The following is a 27,741-nucleotide window of genomic DNA, read 5'->3' on the forward strand; positions in this document are numbered from 1 at the left end:
TTCAATAACTATATATCTTCATGAGTGTGTGGCCCATTTATGCAGATGTACTGGCCCAATGATATTCAATAACTATACATCTTCATGAGTGTGTGGCCCATTTATGCAGATGTACTGGCACAATGATATTCAATAACTATATATCTTCATGAGTGTGTGGCCCATTTATGCAGATGTACTGGCCCAATGATATTCAATAACTGTATATCTTCATGAGTGTGTGGCCCATTTATGCAGATGTACTGGCCCAATGATATTCAATAACTGTATATCTTCATGAGTGTGTGGCCCATTTATGCAGATGTACTGGCCCAATGATATTCAATAACTATATATCTTCAGGAGTGTTTGACCCATTTATGCAGATGTGCGCTGGTCCAATGGTATTCACGAGGATTTGCTAAAGTAACAGATGCATTAGCTTATGCCTGAAGTTGTAATAACATTAACTCAAGCCTATTTGGATTAGTGATTTGAACCCTACAGCTGATCTGGGAACATTTGAATAGCTAATGATGTATCTTCATTCCACCCTATTTGAAATAAACAACTCAGGGGCCAGAATGAAAATAATTGCTGTTCAAATTTTAATGCAAAATGAAAGTTATATACAATTATTAGAATCATTATAAAGAACAGTGATCGGACACCATCACAATGAAAATTGTATCTACTATTCGGAACAGAATGAACAAATGAAACTACAATAAAAAATGGGACCTCTGAAGTATGTGCACCAAGATGGCGCACAACCTGAAATCAGGTTGTGTACCAGGTTAGGGTTCAGGAATGTTGGTGCGCATACTTCAAGAGTACCAAAAAATGTCATATGATTAAAAGAACTATTTTATATCGAATATCACCATTTTCTGATAGGGTAGGTTCGGATTATTACTTTATAAGGTAATCAAAGGATTTTACATTTGATTACAATTTCGGAATCTTAATAGCAAAATTCAACATCTTGAAAAGGCATAAATTAGCACTTAAATTTAAAAAAAACTTATTTACATGATTAAATTAAGCAGTTTTGAGCGAAGAGACAGCTAGATAAAATATGAGCACGAGGAGAAGGCACTTTAAAACAGAACAGTATGACAATCACTGAGGAAATTAATCCCAAAATTAGCGATATTTAAAGTAGGCATTCATTTTCTACATTACATGCTAAATGTAAGTATAAGAGGAGAATAAAAATTAACTTCATGAAAAATATCTTTAATAATTTATTCTAAGACGGACAGACACTAATTTGAATCACTGCCATTGTTTCAAACTTTTACAATATCTAACTTCCCAATTTAATAGTTTGGAGATTTGATGACATACGATTATTGTGCAAATACATTCAGTAAGGATATTGGTCCGCCATAAAAAAACAGGGTTGCAACTACACATTGAGCTGAACTAATCAGTACATCAATGTTAATTCATCAAACCACAATGCATTATACATTATTAGACTGTATAATCAAGTATTGTAATTAATAGTGAAACGCAAATGACATTTTACTGCTTTGCAAAGATTGCGCAAAATTTAAAGGAGCAATTATATTAATTTACATTGGTGTGTTTTCCATTGCTGGATTATCAAACGAAAATTCGATTTCTTCTTGCCCATTCTTTCTCTTTGCAGCATTGAGTGCAGCAGTCAGATTTTCTGCATCATTTGAGTCATCAAAGTCAATATCAATGTCATTCAACTCATCATATTCCTGACCCAATCCCTCTTGATCCTGTTATGAGATTGACATTATCTTACCGGCCGTGGAAAAGGACATTTTATGTTTTTATCAAGAAAAACACTACCTTACCTGGGTGCGTAGCATACACTAAGTACAATAACTCAAAAAGGGTTCTGAGGTTGATGCATCGCGTTAAGGGCTAGGAATACGCTTACTCCACCATAAGTCTATGCATCTGAAGCAAATACTAATCCCATACCCGGCATGGAATGGTAACTCAACAACAGGCTGCGGTACGCCATAAAATTTGCTTTTTTCGCCCCGAGATAAAAAACGAAAATCTTATCCTAAGCTTTTGGATTATGGAAAACACATAAATTGATGATATTTGGTAATCACAGATTTATGCTTCATAAGTTGCATATGTCAAACTACATTTCCATGTGATGTCTTCAGAAACATGATGCTGCAACTTGTACAATGACAAAACAATATTTATGTTTTCACGATGTATAATTTCAGGAATTCGTTACATCATTTCTTCAAGCTATTAGGTCCAATCACCTGCATGTTTCCTGATTTTATGTCAATGCAACCTTGTGTCAAATTTCTACTTACACGTGGATCTGTAGAAATGGCACTGTCTTGGCTGTCAACAGCATTGTCATCAATTGAGTCATCATCATTTGATTCTCTCCAGATATTCACATCTACATTTCCTTTTTCATACTCTTCAAATAATTTGCTTTTTCTTTAAAAATTGAAAAAAAAATCAATAATACCCATTGGTAGTGGTAAAATAAATTTAAGCATGTCATACTGGAAAGAAAAATACTACCAATGATACATTGTTTCACAAGTCAGTAGTAGCAGTAAGGTTGTGTATCAGTATGACAGGAGAAAAAATTATTTGCTATTTACAGAAATGTTAATGTGAGAGAAAGTATGTAACAACGGAATTCAAACTGATGAAATTTCAATTCAACGAGGTCAAATTTATTGTTCCAAACTTTTAGTAGAGATTGTTATGCTACTGATAGAAGTGCATTTTTATATATATAATACAAAAATTATAAAACAATATGCTAAACTTTTAAAACGAAATAGTGGATAAATGATTTCAATACCAGACTTTAATAATTACCCTGCGGCAGCTTGATTTGTGTTCGGAATATTGAGAGCTCCACCTCCATCATTCCTTTCGTGAGATGCTGCTGATTTTGCTGATGCCTTTTCAACCTTGAGCTTTCGTTTGTAACTGAATTGATAATGGTAAAGATGGTGTTTTACTTCCTACAAAGCTAACTACAGATTTTGACATTTGTTTAATTAGGCATGATATGCCTAAAATGACAAAAATAAAATGTGTATTGAAATAATATTAACTGCCACAGTGCCACAATTTATAATGATGGTCAAATACTGTGTGATGGTATTTTTTGCAGTTAAGATTTGAATCATATATTGAATGGTATTTTTAATGACTTTTGCAATTTATGGATGAATATGAGTTTTATGATATAAATGCACATCCTACAAATAAAAATACAAGTTTGTCGGCACCTCGATCCACAATATTATTTTTGTATTGTTCGCAGGCCACATTAGTGCTAAGAGTATGTAAACTTCACAATACAAAACAAAATTCAAACTGAGAAAACTTGCAGACATGCTAAGCATTATGGCTGAACTTGTTTTCCACAAACAAGCACTTTTCGTCCCATATTGACTTAAAGATATCTATTTGAATTGGTCAGTTTCTTTCCAAACTCACGTTTACAAAACAACTTATAAATCACTGCAAAATGATTGATTACTAAATCTCGGCATGTGAGGTACAGAAGGGTAATATCCACGTAACAATAATTGATCTAGTGATGTAAGAAATATGGCAATAGATTTTCCTGGTTATTTTTGTGATAAAATAACACCAAAGTGTTATTCTTTGGCTACCCTGTACCATCAATAGTAGTTACCTATATTAGCAAATGTGACATGGGCCACCCGACCAGCCTGATTCAAAGAGTTTACAATAGATATAAACATTAAAATATTGCAAATCAGACGTGTTTCCTAGTATTCTTTGAAGATTTTTTTTTTTTTTTTTCGAATTGGTTTGTCATATCTTCCATATTGCATAGTGTTATTTCATTGAAACATCACTGTAAATTTATTTTTCTGTATTACTCACAAATAATCATTTGCTTTTATAATTATATATTTCTAGATAAATGTTATATATCCATAGATTAGGTTAGGAAATTGATGAGAATCTTACCTTCGCCTCATCAAAATGAATGCTGTAGTATAAACCACAAGTACAATGACAAGTAGGCAGCATGCTACAACAAGAACAGCCTAAAAAATGAGATTAGGTAAATACAGATTGGAAATCATCATTGCCATAAAGTGAAATTTGAATGTGTTGAAATGAAATGAACTAAAAAGTTGTTTTTGTAAGCTGTACAACACAAAAAACATATCCTAGAATTGATAGCAATCATAGCACCAGAAATATAAACATTGATCAGAACATTTTAAATAATGTTCAAGTTAAAAAAATATCACAGTGCATGTAATTCCATGTGGGTTATTTTTTTGTCCTAGATTATTGTAGTGGTAAATGAATCTAGAGCTTTTATATCAATCGACTATAGAATACAAACGCTATCTGCAAACAGTATAAGAAGACATAAAAGTTATATTATCTAAGAAAACACCGTTTCGAAAACAGATTTTTGACCCAAAATTCCAACTACAGACATCTTAAATAAAAATGCAGCAGGATATGGTGACTTTAATGAGGTTACTCTCAAAGTGGAGTGCAAAACTAAAAAAACTACACAATACCAGCCAAGGATTACAAGATTTGCGAAAAACATGCAACAGCAAGTTTCTAATTGGGGCAAACTTTGATTGAATATCTATGACTCAGTATTTTTTTCAGCAAAAAAAAATTTGTTCACCTATTCATTAAAAAAGATACTCCATCTCTGATATAGTTAGTATCGGAAGCAGTCAGTGGTTGTGTAAACAACCCTAAAATATTGATCCAAACAGTAGCATATTCTGATATTTAGTATCGAAAGGATGAGCATATTCCAAATGCCCAGTCAGCATTGTCGAAAATGTAACCATGTCAAACAAAAATTTTCAATTTGTTGGATCTGCATTATACTAAATCAGTTTCAAATATACCTTTAGTAAATCTGTTTCTGTTGCAGGATCAACAGTATTTGCATTTCCACTACTGATAGAAACAATCGACCATTTGATCAATATATCGTTATTGTTATCATTTGTCAAAACCCTGAAAAGTTAAATTACGGTAATAATTTTCATGAATAGCTCTAATTTGATAACACCAAGATCTATATCCTAAGCGATGAGAACATGCTTGCAAATGCACTTCTTATCACTCTGTGCGAGTTCACAGGGTCAAATACTATGGGGGATAATCATGTGCAAAAGGATTGCGAGGAGTCTCGAGTAATTTGCGTAACTGCTGGTTATTACTTATCGATTTAACTGGTAAGTATGTTGATAGGTATTTGTCTGTTTGTTTGTCTGTTAGATGCACGCGATATCTCACGAAAGCGAGATTGAATCTGCTCTAGATTTTGCATGTGCATTCATCATATGTCATACCAGAAGCCTATTGATTCTGGATGAATTATGTCGGATAATTAGCGAGTTATTAATTAATTAGTGATGGGACACAGGGTGTCACTATGAAGTAAGAGCCCTGTTTTGAGGGATCCCCTAACTTTCGATCGATAAGTCTTCGGTCTCTGACCGATATTCTCAGTTATGTTTTTGTCGACATGAATCTGAAACGAATAATTTAATTCCATATTCGACATGGACTGGTAATCGGATGAGAGTCCGTGAATCACCATATGATAATGCCATCTTATCGGATTTCCTCTCAATCAAGATAAATATAATATAATTATATAAATACAAACTCCTATTCAATTCTATTTCATTCTCAAAATATGCTCAATACATACGTTGTTATTTCTTCTGCTGGAACAAGTGTTGAAGTGTTCCAAGATGTTGCATGAAATTTGACATCACTAAAAAATGATTTAAGTTGGATATGCTTTCAATATAATTGCATTATTGTTTAATAATAATTTAGTGTTGATCCTAGATTTGCTAATGATGGCCAGTTGATCCTTGATTTACTTAAAAATTTCTCCTTCGAAAAACTTCCTTCGTACAATATTCCATCCAGACAAAATTCAAACCTAACCTGGATAACCTTGATTTTTGTAGTATGAATTTAGGTCTAATATATACTAATTACTAGTCAAAACTTGGAGATCTCACATAAAAAGATTTCCTTTTTCACTTACGATTTAGCGATATCAGTTGCTCTTGCTTCTGGTTCAGTTTCTGAATTATGTGCAAGTATGCTGTCAATCACAACATCGGCCTCAAGTCGTTTTTCCAGATCTCTGAAATGAACAGTATATAACTTTATTACAACCCTATATACTAAGCATGAACTACAATTTAAAATGTTTGTCTCATTGTTTGAAAACGTTGAAATTTTATATACATTTTACCCAGAATACTCTAATTGATATGATAAATTTCTTTCTTACTGTTCCAATTCAATTCTATGGTCATTTAGATATTCAGGTGAATAGCTGCTCTGAGCTTCTACAGATTCATCAGTAAGATCAAATATTCTTACAGTCACTTTAGCAGTGTCAGAAAGTCTTGGTGATCCCCTGTAAAATTTTAAAAAAATGGCAATTTTGAGAATTGTTTTGTTAAATTATAGTTCAGTTGAAAATTTCTTGATCTTACCCATCTTCTACTTTTATTGTCAGTGAGTATGATTCTCCAATGGTAGATTCTATTGGCTTCACAAGATATATATTGGCATTTTCATTCACTTTTTCAATGACAAAATTCTACAAAAATTTTCAGAATAATGAAAAAATTAATTAATGTGACTAAACACATATTAGATATGTGGATATAACGTGCCTAAAGAGGGGCAGTCTCCCTGAGCAGCACGTTGTTAGGGTGAGTTTACTATTTAGTTTGATGATTCAATTATTAATAAAACAATACAAACATTTCATTCTTCTCTGGCCCTCAATTTATTCATTCTCATGTATAACAACATCTATAATTTGTTTATCCCCCGAATTATTTTTAAAGTTAGTTATAAGGGGCATCATTATATGAAACTCGCCCCCGGCAGCAGAAAAGTTTGGTATGCCACTGTTTTTTTTTTCGACTCTGTCCTTACTAAGTCCTAATTAATTTAACATACCATCTATTTTGAAAAATTAAAAACTTACATCAACTTGTTCCCCAGTTCCCGAGTAAGTTTGAGATTCAATTGAATAAGTAAGTACTGCATTTTCACTGATATCTGCATCAGTAGCAGAAACAGTCAAAATAGCATTGCTTGCACTGGTCTGCACATCATTCTGTAAATCTAAAATGAATTGAAATGTTTAAAAAATGTAAAATATTGAATTAGATGAAAATTGTTGCCTAATACCTAGCAATCTGTTGTAATGAAAATATAAAAAATATCTAAATAAAGTAATACACTTCTCTAGATCGTTAAAATGGTTACCAACCTGCAGAATATATATCCGTTTGAAACTTGGGTGCATTATCATTTTTGTCAAGTACAGTTACCACAACATTGAGAATAGAATTTTCTTCATATGCAAAATAACTTTCATTTGTTATTTCTGATTTTCCAGTCGTCTAAAACAAAAATATTGAATAGAATACCTATGTACTTATTCAATAAATTGAAACACAAAAAATCACTTATCACAAATCTTATGCAATATAACTTTTCAAGTTAGAACACATACCAGAACAAAGAGATCAAATTCTCCTCTAGTTTCGCGATCAAGTTTTTGTATTGCATACAACTTTCTTGTATCTTTGTCTAGTCGGAAGATACCTTTTTCTGTATCATTTTTATCTGAAAATTGTTTAATATTTTCAAGCCAATTATAAGTTAATGTTAACAATGGTATTTGATAAAATAATTTTCATAAATTATGTTGATGGACTAGTCCACATACATACCACAACAATATGTAAATAGCATGTATAGCAAGCAAGAGCGAAATGCTCAAATATAAGAACCCAAAGGCTAAAAATTGGACTCGGAAGATATTCGAAAAAAAGTAAGTTAAAGCAATAGCCTTCTAGTGGCTCCAAGTATTCAAAATGTGAAGTTTATCAGTCAAAAAAGATGTTTCACAACAATGACAACAATTTGACAAAATGACCCATATGTACACTTCAAGTACAATAATTTATGCAATACAGTTAAGATTGATCATAGAATAATGATGACTGTACATAGGATATGACTTCAAAGAACTATAATTTAATCGCAAGACCTAGATGGTTCATTCAAATGCTGGATATTAAATTTGACCATGAATTGAATGAAAGATTCAGAAATGCAGATATTTATTTTCATTGTGCAAAACATGAATGCGATATGAACAAATAAAAAGTAAGTGGGTATTTTATTTCAGAGCTCTGCAATTGCACCTTTGCACATCTGTTGAATTGGGATGTGCAATAGAGAATTATTGCAGTATGTTAATTACCGTGAATAGGTTGAACAAAACGGAAGTCTGCAAAATTGGATAACAAAAGTTATTGTATCCGAAATACCATGTGATGTAGAAAAATTATTTTGAAAATTAAAACATTCACAGACGCATGTTGTCGTAAGCCGATGGACATAAAATTGTTAGAATTGAAATTGTGCATAAAACCCATACTCACAGACTAAGAAAAAATAATTGTTCTGATATTGTTCAGTATCTGCATCGAAAGAGATTTTTATATCACCAACAGATGCTTCGGGTTCTTCTTCTTCGGAAATAGTCATGGATTGTGTGGCCTAAACAATAATTTTTTTCCAGTGATTACTGGTACATCGCTAACTTCCCCAAGTATCTTGAATAACATTTAAGAAAACTGTAGAATAGTAACCATTTTCTAACTTAGTAAAAGGCCTAACTCTATAAATTTCAATAAATATTTTCAGTGCTGAGTAGAAGTTCATAAACCTCGAGTGGCAAGGCAAATCGAATCACAGGTCATCAGAATTTTGAGTCAAGATCGATTCCGAAGTCGAGTCTCACTGACGGTCAGCTGGGTATCATTTCAAACTGGATGAGACACTTTGAGTCTCTGTTAAATGGTCAAACTTGAGTCGAGTCAATGACTCGAACAAATCCAACAGAGTTTGTCGAAGCCTATTACATCTATAAAACATTTTTTTGTCAATTCTGAATTAATACATACAAAATCTTTATAAGTTGGATCATTGTCATCTTCATCAATGATAGTAATAACAACATCAACTTCATTTTCTCTTGATTGGGATCCAGCATTGTCTCTGGCTTTCAATGTCAACTATAGATGAATAGTTATGACATTAGATATTATTCCAACAAAAGTCGTTATTTACAGATTATGCTGAAGTTGTTTAAAATATTTATATAGTCCGATTTATGTTAGTCACTGTTTGGATAATAACAAGAGAAAAAATGCTCAAATGTATGGAAACAAAGGCCATACAACATGATGATAAGGACTTGTATTTTGAGTTGCTAAGAAAAACGGTAGTCAGGCATGACAGAGGTGGTGAGCATGACAGAATAGAAAGTTTTTCTCAAAATTAAATAAACATCAAAATTTTGAGTAAAATAAATAAGAAATTGAAAAAAAAAAACAATAGCTGTCTAGCGACTTTTTCCATCTTTAATAAGTACTAAAATTGGAAAAAGGTGATTCATTAGTTGCAGAGAAAACCAATCCCAGCAACTAGAACTATATGTACACTTCCTGTCCAACAATAGTTGAAATATGAAAACGGATTGATGGGAGGACAATTATGCTCAATTAAATACAGGATGTGGGACAATTTTAGGTTGGGACTATTGAAGTTTTTCGAATTGAATTTAAGAGCAATACATTTGCATTGGGTTGAAATGCTACCACAGTATGAGTTCATTTTCAGTTACTTACCATGGTATTGGCATTAATAAATGCCATTGCATCGTGGATCAAAACATTCGATGTCATAGTTATTATCGAACCATATACATATTATGCATTTTTAAAACACCGGTGTCAAAATATTTAAGAGAAGAACAAACTACAATTCATAATTGAATAGAAACAAACTGCATACATAAAATTAATACCCGATATTCATTTTGGGTTTCCTGATCAAAAACCACTTTTGTGCTTATGTTTCCACTGCTGCTGTCTACACTGAACGAGTCAACCGGTTGAATAGAATATGATATGTCAGCATTAGGTCCAATATCTTCATCAGTTGCTTCAATCTTGCACACAACTACACCCTGATGAGCAGTACAGAGATGATTTTATTTATATTTCAATTATTGCTGCATTCACTTCAATTTATTTTTTATTTTACTGGGTACTGATCAAGCACTTAATGACATTTAAATAGATGTTTATAAACTTTATAGCACTATTTATGGTGCTCCTGAAGTATGCTACCAAGATGTCACATAACCTGAACCCTAACCTAGTACACAACCTGAGTTCAGGTTGTGCGTCATCTTGGTGCGCATACTTCAGGAGGTCCCTATTTATTAATACAAAGAAATAAAAATTCTAGCATAAAATCTCATGTACTTACTGCACTTAAATTTTCCTTGATAGAGCAGTTGTATGTCTGAATTAATGAAAATATGAAAAGTGGTTAGTGAAAATATTGTGCATAGTAAGGTAAAATACTTGAGCACAGTGCTCTACATGTATATCTGAAGACTGTAACTGACTAGAAAGTGCAAGAGTGCTTCAATGGCGATCGAAAAGTCCAGAAAGTCTCTTATACATGAACATTTTCGGTGATTTGACGTTGTATAACTAAACTTATCACTAATTTTTTACAAAATGCAGAAAACAATATTATCGGAATTTGTTTTTACTTTTGCTATCACCCACAAAATCAGTTTCATTCTATTAATATCCTAATTGATTCATGATTATACACACAAACTGCTCAAAAAACTCAAAAAAAAACTGCAATTATATTCTTTCTATTTCCCTACTATTTAATAGCAAGCGTGTGCATATTGAATGTGAAAAATAAATAAATATATACCTGGTTACTGAAACTTGGTGAATGGTCGTTTGTGTCACTAACAGTGAAATTCACAGTTTCATTACTGGTTAAACTTGGTATACCATTATCAGTAGCAAAAATTACTGCTGTGAAAAAACTTCCTGGATTTCCCTCTCGATCTATTCTACCCCTGACTCTCAATTGACCTAGATGAAAAAAATATTAAATCTGTTAAATTATATTTGTTAGGGCAATCATAAGACTTGAGCATAATTAAAATGCATTTCTTGTGAATCAAACAATCATGAAATGAGACTAAATAGTTCATAGCTGTCGGAAATGACATAATGATAAATTATTGAATTTATTGTTTATTGAATTAAAGTAGCTCTTGTTTTGAATTTATGTAAATTCTATAACATTTATACATAAAAACATTCAATTGAAAATGTTTATATTATATGTTTCCTGCTTTTAAAGTCTTATCCTTTTGCATAATCAAGCTGAATTATTTTATTAATACTTTGTTTCAGTATTTTGTCTGTAATATAAACTTTAATGTAACAAACTGATACCTGTAGGTGTAACTTCAACAAAATCATTAGATGTTGAAAATTCGATTGTTTGGCCTTTGTCTTTATCTGTTGCAGAGAGCTATAAAAATATTATACAAATGTTTTTGGTCACCAAATACATAGTAAGCTCCTTGTCTGTATTTTCAGTGTCTGTCTTAATCAATGGAATGGAATTTATTATAGTTTTTAAAATTGATTTAAAAGATTGTTTCATGTGCATATTCATCTCTTATGTTCACACAAAAATATTTGATATATTTTTAGACAACTATGCATCTTTACTATACATGTTTAATGTATAATAGCAAGGATTTGCTGTTTTTTTATTCAGAATAATTTATACAAACAAATCGTCAACCACCAAATGAAAGAATACGAAGGGAAATATCCAACCTGTTCTATTACTGTTCCAGTTTCCACTTCTTCAATAACAATGAGTTTTGGAATCTCGACAAATTCAGGTGGATTATCATTATAATCAAGAATAGTGATTACTAGAGTCCCTGAAATTAATAAAAGAATGTTACAGCTCATGAATGCCACAAAATTTAAGAATATAATTTGGTTAAATTTAATGGATGAAGAATAAAAAAAGTGTATTTTATATTTTCAGATTTATCAATGATGACAAATCGTTAAATTATTTTTATTGGTATTGTAGTTGGGTTTTACTTGTTGTTGTGTTTAGAAAAATTTGGTTTGCTCTGTAGCTAAAGAATCAATCAATTTCAAATCTTTATTATATAAGCATGAAAAGAGCGACCAGTACATGGTATAACTCTTATTTCTCATCAAATTGTCTTATGGGACTAAATATTTCCGCCAAAATTTTGCTGTTTTATTCAATTTCCCTCTAACGCTTTTAATGGCATATGCAACCTCATGATGTCACGCTTGTTCAATGATTAAAGTACATTTGCAGTTAGGCATTAAAAGGAATTCTTGTTTCTTGAATATCTTGTTTCTTAAATTTCTTACATGAATCTGTCTGTTTAGGATAATTTTCATTTGCATTTACATCTTCAACTTGTACCGAGAGAGTCACCTTTTCAACAGATTCACGATCTAATTTTGATGATACTTCTATGTTCCCTTTCTGCATTGAAAATTAAAGTTAGCATACGTAAAAAATCGAACATAAATATGCAATTGACCAATAAAAATGTATTTTGTTTGAATTAATTTGAACATATCAAATGTACTAATTTGGTAAAATTTAAATTTTCTTATATTTGAATGTTTCACATTTGGTAACTAGTTGTAGACAGATTGTCACCTGTTTACACTTCCTTTAACAAAATGGTGATCAAAATATAGATATTCACCTGATCAGAAGTAACAACTTTGAACCATTCATCACATTTAGTTGATAAAACTTTGTTGCCATTTTGATCTTCACAAGAAACTCCAGTTATATTATAAATCAAATTTGAGTCAGTGTCAAGATCATTTGCTGTGAGAGTTGTCACAACTGTGTGAAAAAAATTAAAATAGATGAAGAATTCATTTTATATCATAAAATAAGACAATACAGGTTTATCAAATCACAATTTGAGGTATTTCAACAGGAACAATTTCATACACTCCTTTGTATATTTCTAGTTGAACTAACTTGACTTGCATACATCCCATATTAGTATAACTATTTATTTCAGAAACTGTGTGCGATATGTATAGGGTATTATCATGGGAATGAATCACAGTAATAAAAAAACTAGCATTCATACTTGTATTGACATCCTCGTTTTCATTGATTGTTGCAGTTGCATTACTGATAGAAGAGTTAAAAAGAGGATTTTTATTGTTTATATCCGCGATGGTTACTTTCACAGTTGCTGTTCCAGTTTTTCTTGGATTTCCATTATCTATTGCTTTAACAATGACATCATAACTGTCTTGATCATCTCGATCAAGACGATCACTTTTGATCTAGAAAATCATGTAAACAACAGCTTAATGGTCAATCAAGAGTATGGTATGAAACTGTACTTTAAGAGCAAACTATATATTCTGATAACATATTGATGTTTTGTCATGAGAATCTATTGCTTATTTCAAAATATTTCCAAGATAAATCAAGATATAATCTTAAATTTATTTTATACCAGAAAAACAGTCAATGGCATTCTAGCACTTCAAATGTTGAGCTGGAGTTAAATTAAAACATCAAATATCATTTTAAAATTTTTTGATAAACTCTAACAAAGCAACTAGGTTATCATCAAATTAGCTAGAGTTATTTGAAAACAGTATTATACAAAATCAGAACTATCAGTTAAACTCAGCATTTGAAGAGCAGAATTGTTACTGGAAGTGTTTCCGAAGTAGTGTTTATCATTAGTTTAGTGTAAATAATTTTTTCGCTACAATGAAACTAATATGTAAAATATTTTCCATGCCGGATATTACCTGCAGTGTTCCCAAAGATTCATCCTTATTAGTGATTATTGAAAATTTATCAGTAAATGCATCATCAACTGTGTACACAATGTCATTGTTAGGATCACATATATCACCATCTGTAGCAGATACCTTGATAAAAAAAATGTATTAAAATATATCATGTATATTTATTTAAAAAATAATAAGTTTGCATGCAAAAAATATTTAATTTATGTGCACTGAAGAACCTGCTGGCTTGAGATGAAAAATACAAGCAACTACTTACATTCGCTATTACTGTTCCAATACCTGATGCTTCGGCAACTTCCCCTGAATATTCAGTTTTCTCAAAAACTGGTGTAAAATCGTTGGCATCCTGTAAAATGTGAATAAAGCGATATTTATTACATAGGATAGTCTAATAATTTTCGATATATTAATGTGTAATGAATCAATCCTTATACCCTTGAATGTAATATCCAATACTTTCACAAATATAAATCGAAAATATTTTGGAGAATCTGGTAGTGTATATTCTTTATTAGCCCAGATAATAATTTTCCCACATTGTTCAAAGAATTACGGTAATCTCAATTTTATAATCAGCATTTTTTCCATGTAAAACTTAGGTATTGTCATAATGCTCATAATTAAGTCAAAATCAGCTAAGTCATTTACGATACTATAGGTAATTTGAATAATTTACTTTATAAAGAGGATTCACTCAAAACAATGTAATGGCACTCAAAAGTAAAATGAAGACACTTCTGAGCAAACCATAAAACAACTATCAAAATATCAAAAGGTTATTGAGACTGTTCTGATTCATGGTTGTGTAATATTGTCCGCAAGTATTGATAGCGCAACACAAGAAGTAGTTCAATCAATACAGTCAGGTAAACAGTTATAAAGTAGTGAATTCCACTTCCTGAAATTGTACACTGGCAGTAAAAAATGACAACTCACAGCTAACCCAACTTACCTCTAAATAGATAGCTATATCCGCTGTGTCATTTCTTTGTGGGATGCCATTGTCAAACACAGTAACACCAAGCAAAGATTTAATGACTCCATTTGCACACGTACCATTAGTGGCTTCTGCATCAAGTGGATGACTCGGTCTTACTTCAAATGTTGTTCCTCCTCCTTCAGCTTAACAAGGAAAACTCAGGATTTACTTTGATGTTGATAGATATATCAGTTTAGCTTCACAGCATAATTTAATTCATTTTCTCAATTTTGTTTTCTTATATATTAAATATGAAATATTATGTTTATTGCTATATTGTATTCCAAACTCAGATTGTTTGTTGGATCCGGGAACGCATTTTAGTATATAACAAAGTTTATAAAATGTATTTTAAAGTTCACAAAAAAAAGTAAAAAAAAAAAAAATTAGAGAACTATCCAAACGAAAACAATAGAGAAATTTATTCAGATTCGACTTGTACTTGGAATGTTTCTAATGTGGGCAATATTATTTCATATTGTAACAGAAAAAATTGCTGTATGTGGGAAAAAAGTTTTGACAGTTATCATAAAAAGAATCAAACCTGATTTTTACCTGATATTTTTGTTATTGTATAGTTAAGTTCTGATTCCACATCTGTAAACTTTAAAGTCAACTTGCTATTATTAGTCCCAGCTTCATCTAAGTCAAGTGCCTAAAACATTTATAAATTTTTTACAACAGTGTGAGATATTTATGTAATAAATATGAAAAACACAGTCGAGAAACAGTTGAATCAATCATTAAATTAAATAAAAGTAATAGCTCCCTAGCAAAAAATACAATTATCAACCACTGAAAATTTCAAAAGCAATTGGTCTCGTATTTATTGAAAAGGTAATTTTTTCATAGCAATAGGAAGGAAAATACCAACAAGAACAACAACAACAACATGATAACAAATCGATCTATATGTACACTCAAGTACAGAAGCTCAAATATGAAAAATTCATTGCTTTAATCATGAAATAAAAAAAGAAATAGAATAAACTTACATATATGCTGACTGGAGTAGCATCATTGACATTGGTGTTTTCAACCCAATTAGCAGAATATTGGTTTTGCTGAAATCTAAAAATTGAAATACAAATAAGTTCGAAGCAATGTGAATCAAGTAATGAATTATCAAGATGCTGTGGTATATATATATGATAGTACTAAAGCACTGATATTGTAAGAATACATTCAAGAATTCACTTGAATCACTTTAAAAATAGAATGTTATGAGGTTGTATATATTTACTTACGTTGGTGCATTATCATTAATATCTGTAATAGTTATTGTGAGTTGAGTCGTATTTGCAAGTCCTCCTTTATCTACCGCTCTCACTGTCAAGTAATATTCACTGCGCTGTTCACGGTTAGTATCGGCTGTTACTTGAACGGTTCCATCTTCAGTAATTGCAAAAATTCTAAAATTGAAATCCAGTTGACAAAAAATGCTAAGCATGAAAACCATGAAAAGTGTTATTTATCAATAATTTTTCAGCCAAAATTTTATTAGATCAGAATCATTTTAGAGATGAAACAGAAAGAATTACTCAGACATAGATTGAAACCAAATATCATCAAATAATAATTTTAGAAATTAAGTATGAGAATTAAGAGCCCCAATTCTGCTACAAATGTTGTATGTGATTGAAAAGAAAAGTGAAAATGTTAGTTTACTTCAAAGCAATCAAAAGAATATAAAATATTTGCATGATATAACTTTTGAAATTGTGTATTTGTATTACACATGTGAGGCACAGAAAAGGCAAATATCACTGTTTATATCAAATGATGAAAAGTATACAGATATTGGATTAGTTTTATCACGCTGACATTACATGTTATAACCCTGGCCCCTCAGTATAAAAATATTATCACATTCTAATTTTTATTCAAGGTGCATAAGCTGTGTTTTGAGAAATTGTTTCCACTTCTGATACAATTACTGCAATTTTGCACCAATAAAATTTCAACAAATATTGTCAAGTTTATTTTGACTCCATAGTCAGCATGAAGGACGACTGATTGCAGAATTAGGAAAGCTAACAAAACCTAGTATGATTTTTAACGTACATATTTTAAATTGAAAGGTTTTGTCAAAAGAATTGGTACGGGATCGTTCACCCAAAGGTATTAAGTTAATTAAAACACACACACATACATACAATCACACAGACATGATAAAATTAGAAGAGAAAAGAAAAAGGAGAAACAAATAATATATTACTTACTGAAAAGAAAAATATACAATATAAACAATACAAATATAAAAAAAAAAAGATATCGCCAAGATGAATATAGTTAAGAGTCTCCTAGCACAAAGCATAATTAAATATAACTTACGAATCTGTTTGAAGTAAACTGTAACTAACTTCACCAAATGGCCCTGAATCTACATCAGTTGCCTAATATAAATTAAAAATATGTTATAAACAACTAGGTTTAAAGCTATATGGTTATCTTAAAAATATCACACAATGAATCAATGGATGTCTCCCCAAGCATCGATTTTCTTGTTTATTTCCGTAAGAATTACAAATCAGCAATAAGTTAACAATGACATAAGAATTGGAATTTATGTCACCGCTCAGACACTTTTTTCGCTCAGACAGATATTCAAGCATGGTGTAAACATTGCCTCTTTTTGGTAGTTTTTGATGATATTTTTCAGTGTTTAGTTATGTTTTTAAAAAATAGTTGTAAATCGAATAACTTAATTGTCATTGTGTCTCCTGAGTACTTTTAGTTTAGTTACAATAACCAAAAATTAATACAGCAAATGCTGCGATTGACTAGCCCAAAATTAGCTATCAGTACCTATGAGCGGCACATAGTTTATTTTTTTAAATAAAAATGATAGTTTTGAATATGTCAGCCAGTTTGTAAGCGCCACCCCTCCAAATCACTCACAAAATCAGCGTTGAAGATTTCGCAATGATACGGCATAGGAAGAATCTTTCAGGGGTCCAGGATTGGGGAAACATCCATACTCAGCAGTAGTGTTATGTACAGTGGTCATTCTAGATGCAATTGATGCAGTAAATGCATTCAGTTACAAGTGACTTATATGGAAGATTAATTCAAAACTAAGAAAATATTTCAATACTGGCAATGAAGCCAGCCTCCAAGTAACTTGGCAACATATGATTGTATAGAATCTCAACTAATAGTACTGAAAAAGTCCAACATAGCATATTTTATTTTGTGTCAATTTATATTTCGTAATTATTACATAATGCAAGTTTTCAAACTTCCATATTTTATTTAGTAAGCTTAAGTATTGATGAATTGAACCAGTACTTTTATAGTAGTGACACTTGTTCCATTTGGTGTATGTTCATCAATCGATGCCTCATAACTATTTGAATCAAATGCTGGATAGTTGTCATTAACATCCTCAAGATCGATGGTAATGTTAGCTCTTGTTCCGATACCTGATAGATCAGTTGCCACAATCTAAAATATTTACATTAGAAGACTTGGTTTTGTGTCAATGTTTACAAAACATTTATTTAAATCGTTGGTGTACACAAATTAACAGCACTTGCATGAATTTGAGGGAAAACCAAGAAAAAAAATATTGCTTAGAACAGGTTTTCCAAAACCTTCTATTTGTTTGTACCCTTTGGACAATTTATAGATCGCTCATGAACCCCCAAAATTTTCTTACATGCTCTGATTGGACAAAATAAGTCATGTTAACTGTGAATATAAACTTGGTAGTTGCTGGTGAAAATGCAAGTTCATGAGTAATTTTTTTATCAGGTAACATCAGGTGATGAAAAAGTATTTAGGGCAGATTAGCAGTTATGGAAAGAATAGCCTTATACTTAATCTAATGGAACTCTTGGAAAGTCAAAATGTACCCCTGAGGACACATGTATCCCAGTTTGTGAACCCTTGGATCAGAATGTTGAAGTGATGCCAGCAGTATAAACATATTGGGAAGCACTGAGTGGATGCTTTTTATGAGAAAATCTACTCCCATTTCATGCAGATGATTCATTCAATCAAAGTGAACTAAATCAGATGTGAGTTTAAATTCAAGCAACATCAGATTTTGACAGATCCATTTTAATAAATGCATAAAATTCTTATAGTTCTTAATTCTTAAAATTCTCTAGGTATCATACAAGTTATCTACCTGATTTAGTGTTATTATGCAAATCAGAGAGCTGTAGTTGAATTTTTCAGGCCAAAATTATGGGAAATATAGCAAAATGTTTACCAATGCAAATACTGGTAGTTCTTATACTGTATTTAGAAAACTTTACATGCTTTATTAGCCCAGATTGTTTTTAATGTAATTGAGCAATGTTAGGCACAATATAAAATCCATTTTTATAATATATAATTACCACTGCTCCTATTATATATAGACATAACATATCAATAAACTATGTCATACCTCGAAGTTCAACGACTTCACCTTTTCATAATCCAAACCTGAAGAATCATTAACAAGTAATGTGACTATTGCTTGTGATTGCACCTTTGTCGGAGACAAGTTAAAGTACTTTGCATTACTTCCTTCCAACTTCAGATCAAATTCAGCATTTTTGCCCTGAAAATGATTATATTGTCATAAGTCAAATAAAAGCAACCCTAAAAATTTATTTACCATGACAGACAGGTACACATACAATACAGCGTTTGTATCTGTATCTATATTTTTGAATATAAATCAATCAGATGAAAATGATGTTCACAAAATGAGTGCTTTATGAACAAAGATTGAGCCATTTATGTAAGACTTTATAATAACTAAAGAAATATTTCATGTTTAAATTGCAAGTCAGTATCAAACCTGGTCTTTGTCTTGAACATAGATTGAGAAATTTGGAACAGCGTTCACAGAATTTTCTTGCACACTTGATTCGTATTTAGTAACAGTAGTCTTGTAATCTGATGACCTGTTGATGAATAGAAAAAAAACAAGATACAATAGTGTATTTGCTGTTGCAGTTACCTATTTTTTCAGCTGAATGTGAGTCGATATTACTATGGTTCCCATATTTTTTAATTCTCAATGTTGATGAATGTAGGTAAATTTTATTTCAATCAATCTTATTTCAGTTCGATGTGACAAAATAAAACAAACCTCATTGATGGAATCTGGTTAGAATGTTCACAAGAATATATTATTTTAAAAATCAAAATCTACAGCATCTGGCTATTTAATATAAATCATCAAGTTAAGCTGGGAGATAATTAACTAAATCATGTTCTGTTTCTTGTATTTATTTTTCATTATGAATAGATTTCACTATCTCTGCCTGTTCAACAATCAGGATTTTAAATGAGATATTCCAAACTACCCTTTTGATCAAGGTTTTGGATTTTTGTGCAAGTAAGACAAAATGTTTAGAATCTGCTGAACTTCAATGATCAATCGCACCAACCACAAGGCAATTGCATGTTTGTATTACAAAACAAGATCAACATATTATATCTTTTATTAGAGGTAGACTTAATTTTTATGATATAAAACAATAAGCAATGGTCACCTATAAAATAATGGCTGGTTATCATTTATATCCAAAATATTGATAGTCACCGTGGCATTACTTGACATCGGATTGCCGGTAAAACCAGGAAATTCTGCTGCAGCTGTTGATGGTACCACTTCGGTTGCCTAAAGTTATTGTTGCCCATTAAATAAAAGTGATCATATGTCACAGAATGAACAATTTTGTTTTGACCGTAAAATTTTAAATGAGGAAGCTATTTATAAACACTTGAAACTTTAAACATCCCACCAAATTTCATGGGTTGTGAGTCTCCACATATCTTTGAATATGCTAATACTCCAACTCCATGATCAAATAGATATGAGATTTTATTTGTAATATACAATTGGAAGAATCTTTTATAAATCGTTTCAAATTTTATATCCTAAATAGAATGTACAACAAGCTAGCAAATATTTTCCAGTACTAGAAATGGAAATATTTGAGAAAATATTATTTAAATATCCAATTATTTCTCAATTACGAGAGATTGTATGTACTGAAGATAAATGTAAAAAAGTCAAAAAGGATTCTAGCAGACCGTTACCGTTACTATTAATGAAAAGTATCCATTTTCTGTTTGTTCTGACTCTCGATCAACTGTTCCAATTACACTTATAACACCTGTGGTTTCATCAATGCTGAAAACCGAGTCACCACCATGTAAGGTATATTTTATGTTCCAGTCTAAACCGTAATCACCATCTGATGCGGATATGCTGAGACCATGTAAAATCTATCAGAATATAAAACATAAATCTAAGAAAAGTTTTTAGTGTATATCATGGATCTGAAAAGTCGTTATTTTATTGAAATTAGCAAATGCATCGATAAAAATTCACATACAATATATGGCTTTCTTTGGCTAGAAGCAGTATTGCTATAGGGATACTATATTTTTAAAACAAGAAAAAAAATTGAACAACAAAGATAAAAAAGAATTTCAAATTAGAGGAAGCAATCAAACAGACAAGGTGTTGTGTTACCAAAAAATAAAAGTAGTATCCTCAAATTACAGTAACTCTGAAGTCATATTTCATTTGCAAAATAAAATTCAATACTCTTTACAATTTTTTTTTTCACTTGAAAACTACCACAAAAACCTGAGAATTACTTTTATTTTTCAAAAATTAGCAGTGATTATTTGTTGTGCCAAATTTGTATTACCTGAGAAACTGTAAGTTTAATTAACAAATTGTATACCGTACTATCCTCCTGCATACTAGTAACATATTCTGATGATGGAGTGAACACAGGAGGTTGGTCAGGTCCATTAATCACATTTACATATACATTAGCTGTAGAACTTTGTTTTGTAGTGTTTCCACATCCGCCGCCTTGGTCCTTGGAAAAAAATGGGCTTGAACATTACAATTATACATTTAAGGATTATTAAATCAGTTGCAAGGTTGCATTTAGTTAACTTCTGATTAATGAGGACTTCTTCACCCTTCAAATCTATGCATATCTGAAATGATTATAACTTTGACTATTCACAAATTTGAACTTTTTTTTACCATTGGGTGGGAGAAAAATTATGAAACGCATCTTACTGGCAAGTGTATTAAAAAAAAATGGAAAGCTGAATGAACAGTTGGTGACCAAAACACAGTCAAGCTGCATTGCCTTTATGTGCATTTTTTGTAGATGATGGCTGGTTTTTTCAAAATAAAAAAATTTACCCTGTTTTAGTATAGAAACTTGATTATCCATTTTTTCTCAAAGAAATTGGTACTGGCTGTTGATAAGTCTAATTACAGCAAACAGTTTGACTGCAAAGGTGCTTCATAACTAATATCATCAGACTAATTCTACTGAGCATTCTATTTGATGCAGTGGTTCTGATAGCAGTATTATTAGGACAGGGTTTACATATTTATTCTGGGGGAGAGAGAAGTCGACAAGATAGCTTAATCATATGGCGAACCACAGCATCTCGACGGGTCACCAGTCCATGTCGGGTATGGGGCTAGTTAGCCAACTATCTGTTTCAGATACATGGACTTGATGGTGAAGGGAGCCGCAAGCACCTGAGGGTTACGTGAACCACCCTAGGTGACGAGGAATCCAGCGAGCCGTCTTGCACCTAATTATCCCCCACACGATTTGAACCTGCATACCCACGCAGGGTAATCAGAGGTGCCATGGCGAGTGTAGCATGATGCGCCACACAGCCGAGCCTAATTCTGACTTTTTATTAGATCACTTTATAAAATAATAACTGACTTAATTGATTTGTCAACTATAATATGACCTAAGTTTCTTAAAGTATCGCAGATTTCTACACATCTGGAATCAATACCAAAAAAACTCACCGTTGCTACTAAGGTTACTACATGAATTTGAGCTATCTCAAAGTCCAAATCCATATTGAGAGAAACATCTACATGAAAAGTTCGCTCAACACTAGTTTTGGAAGAAAGTGTAAATTTGTCTGATTCTTTTCCCTTGAATAATAAATAGGTTTTTTTGAGTAATTTACATTCATTTTACAGTTTGGGTCAATTTTTTCACAGCAAATAGGACATAATTGTATAAAATAATTAATCAAAATATCACAATCAAGTTGGAAACTTCTTACAAAAATTTAACTTTAATTCAAATAACATTGCAAAGAACAGAAACAATAGGATTTAGGATTTTAAAACAGAAACAGTATTTATGTTAAAATTGGCCTATTGTGAGAATAAAAACTGAAACCTATTTTTAGCAAGAGACAGCAAATCAATTCTTGTTATATCTCAATACCACGACTTCTTTTCGAAAAAATTTACAATAAACAAACCTCCAATGAGAAATCCACATTTCCAGACTTTCCATCATCTGCATCTCCAGCAATAGAAGTGAAAACATAGTTGCCATTTGTTTTACCCTGTTATTAATTTATTACCTTATATTAGGAATACCAAATACATATCAGTGTTTTTGATTAACATGAAAGTCAATAATATATCAAACTAAGTACAAATTATCATACATAATCTGTGCTTTCAAATATACATATTATACAGAAACGCAAATTTATTTTGAAAACAAAAACATAACCATTTTGACATAATAGTAAAATAATAATTGTAACAGCCACATTCACAGATCAGCTTTTCTCCTTTTTGTCTTTTTAACAGTGGGATTGAGAAGTGTGTATTCTTTAGCTTTGGACATGCTCAACCACATGACTGGAATTATCTATTTTGGATAGATTGGGGAACGTTATACGTATATTACATTTATTCAACATTCTATGTTCGACAATGAAAAATGATTCATGCAAGTACACTTTTTATATGATATGAGAAATTAATAACATTAAAATTACGCATAATGAATTGAATGAAATAGTACGGCAAAATCGGGCCTCAACATTGTTTTGGGACATGAAGTTTTTTTTATTGTTCAGATATAAATAATGATACCCAGGTAGGTGTGGAGTATATAATGTTGAGCAATTTTTCTAAGTGGATTTTGAGTATTCGTACCAAGATGACGCACATCAACATGGTACAATACAATGTTCAGGTTGTGCGCCATCTTGGTACGAATACTTCGGGAGCACCTTTTTGTTAATATAAAGAATATTTCATAACTACATGGTTTAGTATTGAATACATAGTAACATCGAATCTCCTTACAATGTCAGAAATTTAATTTTAGTAGAATAAATGGTAGTTTATTTCATTAATATAAGCCAAGAGCCATCGACAGCATCTAGCCACTTTCTTTTGCACTCTTCAAACTACATTTGTGTTGCCGCGGACATTTCGTTTTCCTGATCAAAGGTTAGGGACTTGGGAAATGTTCTATTAGTTGAAATGGATTGGAATATTCGAACTCGTCATTTACTCCAAACAAGCCCATGTAAAACCACCCACTGGTATCTAACGGTGTGTAACATGTTTCCTTTTGGAAGAACCGGAACCTTTTAGGACATCACTTCAACATCAACATCAACAACTTTCAACATCATTATCATCCCGCTGCATAACAATCTTTGCTAGCAAATAATTAACTGTTTTCCACTGGGTGTATATTCACTTGAACCACTGCCAACTGCATGAGCAGGCTTGTATTGTTAATTGCAACAATAGTGGGTATTTTGAAATAGTACTCTTTATTTTACGCGCATGTTTTAACAGCATGTTTTAACAGTATATATATGGGTCAGAACCCAAAGCTGGGTTCAACAGATATCTAAAAGTAATTAATTTATTTCCTAGTAAATTTGGTGCTTCCGTAGTTTGTGCACAAAGATGGCACACAACCTGAACATAGTATGTAAACCAGGTTATGGTTCAGGTTGTGCACCATAGATTTGACAAAAAACACTAATACAAATATCAAGCCGTAAAAAATTGCTCTAGGCTGCAAATTCCACACCCATGTAGAAATGATGGGCAATGACCCCAAGATGAATAACCACAAATAAAAAAAACTTTATGTCTGAAAAAAAGGTTGGGCCCAAAAAGTCCCTTTATCTGTCGGACTAAAAGTTTCGTACTAAGCGCAACTTGATGATGAGAAATACCTCAATGCATCAATATGGAATTAACAAAAAATTGACTCATACCTCCAAAACGTTGTAAATATATGGTGAATTTAAAAATTGAGGAGGATTGTCATTCTCATCTTGAACGAAGACATCAGAGCTTCTACAAACTGGGGCATTCTGTAAAAAATCACAATTAAAACTAGTCATCATCCAATATAAATTCTTGAAATTTTGAGTACTCTGGAGTAGATTTATTAACAACTTTTTTATATACCGGTAGACAGTAATATCATGAGCATGAAAAGAGGCTTACTCATTTTTATTCATCCAGGTAATTCTGTAGGTATTGAGCAGTCAACAAAGATGAAAATAACTTAACATGAATATAAATATATGAATAAAATAGCTAGACAAATAAACAAATACTCACAAGGTTATCACTTGCACAAACTTCAACTGTATGTTTACTGGAACTCTGTTAATAAAAACACTTGTTGCGGCTGCCAATTGTATAACACAGTTTTAATGAAACTATTACAGCATTGCATCAAAAGTAAAGTTATGTTAATTGTTTTCTAACCTGCAAATTTTATGTAAACCTTTATGGGAAAATTAAGCCTTGATGGTGGAAAAGTTTTGAATGGAAAAATCAGCTCTGAATGATGCTAATTGGTTTTCTGTGATGAACAATCGCGGGAATGGAATGGAATTACCGTAATCTTTAATTTTGTTCTTGAAATTGCTCTTTTGCTACACTCTTCTTTGGGGGCGAATGGAAATGACTGAAAACAATTCTGTTCTAATTATTGACAAAATTAGTGCTTCATTCATATTAAAACTTTTACAACAAATTTGAAATCGACAAATCTGAGAAATGTTGGTGACAGCACAACCTGATTTTTAGGGAATTGAAGGGTTTGAAATTTGTGAAGCAAAGATTCGTAAATGTCAATACTTCTCTGTTTAGAGCTGCTGTCAAACACACGTTTCCACCTCCACTTCCGCATATGTCAAATGGCACATTTGCTTTATTATCGATGTAATATAAAATCGCGCCATTTGCCTCTAATGTATACACATGAGTTCCAACTGATGTGTTTTCACAATAACTTTGCCCATCCATGTCCGTAACCCATGAAACTAAGCGAAAGATACAATTAAAAATTAGTAAAAAAATTGATAAAGATAACCAGGCATGTTAACAATCAAATAATTTCATATTCAAACGTTTTTATGTGAATAAATGCATAATATGCCTTGAATACAAGCATTTTAATTGGTGAAGATAATACATATAATAGAAAAATAAGTAAAAAATTATAAATTATTTTATATTTTTCCATACTTTTTGAAAACTTACTTCCAATATGGTTTAGAATGGGTATTAATGTGTTGATAATTACTCTATAAAATCTTTCACAAATATAACTATGCAAAATAAAAAAGATTTTGAAACGTTGTTTACTGGGTAACTCAATGTAAAAATTCTGAGCTTTGGAGCAATGATATTTGAAATAAAAGACAATCTGAGTTTTTAGAGCTAAAAAAAACTATTTTGGTTATGTTCACAACAACAAATTAACAGCACAAGAACACTGTGTAACACAAGATTTTGCTCATATATATAAATGATGCTTTTTGCTTCAAAGCTCAAACGTTTTTAGTAGACATAATATTGATTTGGGTTTAAAACTTTTAGGGAAATCATTAAAAGTGCCCATAGAACTGAAAAAATTTGAAAACTACTCCACTAATTAGTTTTTATCATAATCTTGAAAATATAAAATATACAAATACTTACCTTGGGCATGAACTTTAATATTCACCAAAGCACAACTTGATAAAATGAAAACCAGCAACACTTTCATCATGTATTTCTAAACCATTAATCCATATAATAACTTTTAATCTAAAATATATAATACAATCTAAGCAATAAAAAATTAGAAACAAACAACACTTCCTGAATCACCTTCCATTTTCTAATCTGCTAATCTCATGGAAATGTTGTATGAAAAACAGTTGGACTAAGATAATATGAGGTTATGTCCACCATTGCAACAAATGTAATTGTTAAATATGGGTCTGATAATTAATTATATAGAAAAGCGAATTTGATTATAAAATACATTCAAACATAAGATATGATTTCTAAACTGAAATGAAGTTAACGTCACATGGATTATTGAATATATATCAATTTAAGTTTTCATACGTGGCCTTTCAAGAGATTCCATCAGTAATAAAATAAATGTAACTTGGATTAAAATTTAATTTCAGCCCCACCTTATGGATCAATTTACATAATTATATCAATTACCACATTGAAATTGAATATTTTCCTGGTGTCTTGAAAGTTCTATTCTTAGTTATTTCTCCCAGTAAGCCATTAAAAATTTTAAGCATTTGGAATAATAACCAGCAGTAATGCCAATCATCTTTCAATGGCAGGGAATCCAGTAATACTCAAACACATTTTTATTCTCTACCGAATCCAAAAATTCAGACTCATACAAGTAAATCAGTAGTGATGACAACTATGTTTCAGTAGTAATGACAACTATGTTTTTATGTTTTAGTGAGTTGAGATCTAATCCTTCAGCCAATGAAGCTACAATTTCTCAAAATATCAAATACTTAGGATAGCTTCAGTTCTCTGATTGGTTTCTGGCTATTATGTTACATATTTGAATAATTACAGAAATCCATAATTACATATTGTTTTTAGCTGAATGCATATTTTAGGTCTTTTTCAATTTAATCAAACAATCAATTAAGAAAACTGCTTCTAATATATTTCACATTTAAGAACTGTAAATATGCCATATGGCATAGTCAAAACAAATACAAATTTAAATTCTTGTTTATATTCTAGAATCTAGGACCATTCATTGAATCATTCATTGAGCTAACAAAATACCAGATTGAGATATTTGTTTTCATTGTGCAAAACCAATATGCAATAAGAAATAAATAAAATAC

General features: G+C 31.2%; 1 protein-coding gene across 1 annotated transcript; it reads right to left on the bottom strand.

Moving 5' to 3' along the window:
- Positions 1–559: 559 nt before the first annotated feature.
- On the bottom strand, positions 560–26,675 carry LOC120347286 (cadherin-related family member 2-like). The gene is made up of 41 exons (XM_039417190.2): positions 26,561–26,675; positions 25,715–25,899; positions 25,190–25,234; positions 24,838–24,936; positions 23,059–23,145; positions 22,589–22,720; positions 21,477–21,617; positions 20,821–21,009; positions 20,271–20,398; positions 19,571–19,676; positions 19,172–19,327; positions 18,064–18,219; positions 17,107–17,168; positions 16,020–16,184; positions 15,768–15,843; positions 15,328–15,427; positions 14,746–14,915; positions 14,050–14,139; positions 13,791–13,913; positions 13,109–13,310; positions 12,707–12,852; positions 12,360–12,477; positions 11,775–11,884; positions 11,382–11,460; positions 10,846–11,012; positions 10,378–10,413; positions 9,911–10,072; positions 9,006–9,116; positions 8,481–8,598; positions 7,544–7,656; positions 7,298–7,430; positions 7,010–7,149; positions 6,507–6,613; positions 6,299–6,427; positions 6,047–6,148; positions 5,699–5,764; positions 4,884–4,995; positions 3,964–4,043; positions 2,830–2,943; positions 2,304–2,436; positions 560–1,736 (listed from the first exon to the last, which is right to left on the bottom strand). The coding sequence occupies exons 1-41, from the start codon at positions 26,628–26,630 to the stop codon at positions 1,560–1,562; spliced, it is 4,935 nt and encodes a 1,644-aa protein (XP_039273124.2). The 5' UTR covers positions 26,631–26,675; the 3' UTR covers positions 560–1,559.
- Between the last annotated feature and the right edge of the window lie 1,066 nt (positions 26,676–27,741).

This window comes from Styela clava, chromosome 11 (genome assembly GCF_964204865.1).
Source record: "Styela clava chromosome 11, kaStyClav1.hap1.2, whole genome shotgun sequence".
NCBI lineage: Eukaryota > Metazoa > Chordata > Ascidiacea > Stolidobranchia > Styelidae > Styela > Styela clava.